The sequence below is a fragment of the Aplysia californica genome, unplaced genomic scaffold (genome assembly GCF_000002075.1).
Source record: "Aplysia californica isolate F4 #8 unplaced genomic scaffold, AplCal3.0 scaffold00233, whole genome shotgun sequence".
NCBI lineage: Eukaryota > Metazoa > Mollusca > Gastropoda > Aplysiida > Aplysiidae > Aplysia > Aplysia californica.
This window is the reverse complement of record NW_004797503.1, coordinates 590,467-592,852: the sequence shown is the minus strand read 5'-3', so window position 1 is coordinate 592,852 and position 2,386 is coordinate 590,467. Positions and strand designations below refer to the sequence as shown.

General features: G+C 39.3%; 1 protein-coding gene across 1 annotated transcript in view; it reads left to right on the top strand.

Annotated features, from left to right (window-relative positions):
- The window catches only part of LOC100533315 (glutamate receptor subunit protein GluR6), a gene marked incomplete in the record, with an annotated part of 155,594 nt that overhangs the window by 41,713 nt on the left and 111,495 nt on the right, over positions 1 to 2,386 (top strand). Inside the window, 2 exon segments of the mRNA NM_001204613.1 lie at positions 20 to 114; positions 116 to 128. Of these exon segments, the coding sequence (NP_001191542.1) occupies positions 20 to 114; positions 116 to 128 (108 nt within the window).

Sequence of the window (2,386 nt, the reverse complement as noted above, 5' to 3'; positions counted from 1 at the left end):
CCCCCCAACCAAACAATAGTTGAGAATGGACGGATGCACGGGTCACCTGATGTTCTCCAGGTTTGGGATCAGGTCAGAAAGTTTCCTCCAGCTCATGACGCTACAGGGCTACAAATCTGGACTGGTGAGTCGATGACGACAGACCAATTAACACATTGTTCGTCCTTGGGGGGTTATTTTGCTGGTTTTTTGTTTTTTTGTTTATGTTATTTTGCTTTCTGTTTTGTTTGTTTGTTTTTGTTTATGTTTGTGCGTGGTTGGTGGGTGCTCTGGTGTGGTTTGCTTCTTCTTTCCTATCAAACATCTATCGTTCTTATCTTTCCTTCTTCTTTTTTATGTTTGTTACTCTCTTGTAATATCTCTAATCATCTGGCGCTCGTATGACCTTATGAAGTTGCGAGTGCCGTAAAACCTGTACTAATACTAACTTGTTTACATTATTTTGTTTTTTGTTTTTTGTTCGTTTTTTGTTCTTTTAAATTATCTAATTTCGACTGACCTTGACCTTGACTCTTTTTTTTTTACGCTGACAGATTCATTGATGGGTGTTCTTTGGTGGGGTTTGCTCCTTTTCTATCACACATCTGCTATCGTCCTTATCTCATTTTTTTCTTTGTTTGTTTCTCTTTTATAACAGCCTTAATTTTCGGCACTTATTTGACTAATTTGTGTTGCAAGTGCCGTTGATTTCGTTCTAAAACTTAAAAAAAGATAATCTTAGACGTCACCTTCTGATGACGTCTTTGATCTTTATCTTTCCTCCTCAGTGAAACGGCTAGCCGCTTTGCTAACATGATGTCTTTTTTTGTATAATATGACTAAGTAAAGCACTTAGAAAGCACGAATTTGAGGACTCGTTATGCCTACAAACAACAGGGCCACATTGAAACGACAAGCAATACTGTCGTGTTAATCAAGCGGTGACCTACAGACTTCAACATAAGTTAAGGACCACTTGCAAACACTCTGAGTGGTCTTCTTTGGTCGACATGCACGTGGGCATTCTTGGAGTGATCCAGTGATCCAGACAATGCCAGAGTGTGACACTGCAAGCCTTCTGGCAACTTCTCGGGCTCCAACTCCATCCTACACCCATCCCATAGTTCTAGCGCGATCAAAGTCTCTCAGCTTTCGTCATTTTGGCATGTTGATTCGATACTGGATTTTGCGCAAACGACGGCTTATATTACCTCCAAAGTGAGCACAGTTCGAGACCATACGTCCCTTTATGACGTGCACCAGAAATTTTAACTGGTGTCGCACACATGTCGATATAAAACAACAAATTTGGCTAAAATTCCCCGAGTATTTTCGTGCTGCACGTGATGGATTTGCCCGTGTAGAAAGTAGTGCTGGGAGGCTCGGCTCCCGGTTATTGAAAGCTAGGAATCATAGGAATCGACTCCGAACCCAATTGTTTACTTGTTAATGTTGTGATTTCTTTCGTTGGCTAGTTGGTTAGCTCCGCCGAACATCTTCAGGATTTAGGATAACCTTGATTTCGAAACACTACGAAGCGTCTACTTTTATTTATCAAAATAAGTTATTTTTAAAAAAGAGAAGATTTCAATGATTTAAGTAACCGGTAACCGTTGGTTAACGTAAAAAGGAGTCGAAACTTTTCTTCCGTAGCATTAATTGTGGGAATCGGTTTCGGAATCGCTTCTTTGCCCAGCTCTAGTAGAAAGCATATTACGCATTGGTAACCCATTAATAATTTCAGAGAAAAAAAAATTGAAATATTCCTTGCTGTCTTTTTTTCGGAATTTTTTAAAATATCAGGGTTGTCTGTCAAAGTGGTCCTTAACGTATTATGTTGGAGTGTATAGATTGGACTTTCTCTCTCCCTGGTAGTTCTAACGGCAAGGACTAGAAGTAGGCCTAGTTGTTCTTCTGTCATAACTCTCCTCGTGTCCCAGTGTTACTCCAGTAATCATTTGGTCGTTCTGTTAGTCGTAACATCATACTATTTGTTTTTCCCTCTTTCGTCGTTTTTCTCAGCGGTCGTAAAGCAAAACGTGAAATTGTTGTTACTGAAAGACATACGATCATAATAAAGTGACTCGCCAACATAATAATATCGACTTCTTAGAGTGTGAGTAGTACCTGGTAAATACATTTACCACTTTCAACTCCCCACTTGCATTGGACATTTCCAACAACATAATATTTTTCACGAAAAGGCCGAGCGATGTGTGTCTGTATAAGCCATAATTTGTTTTACTGGCAATACCCGTTAGTTTATACTTTCCTCAGACGCAGAGCTTCGTACTTACTTTTGATATCAGTCCTGAGCACAATATTAATAAGGTCTAGTTGTGTGCAGTTTTTCTTTTACTTTTATTATTTTAGATTGTCTGTTGTGTGTGTGTGTGTGTGTGTGTGT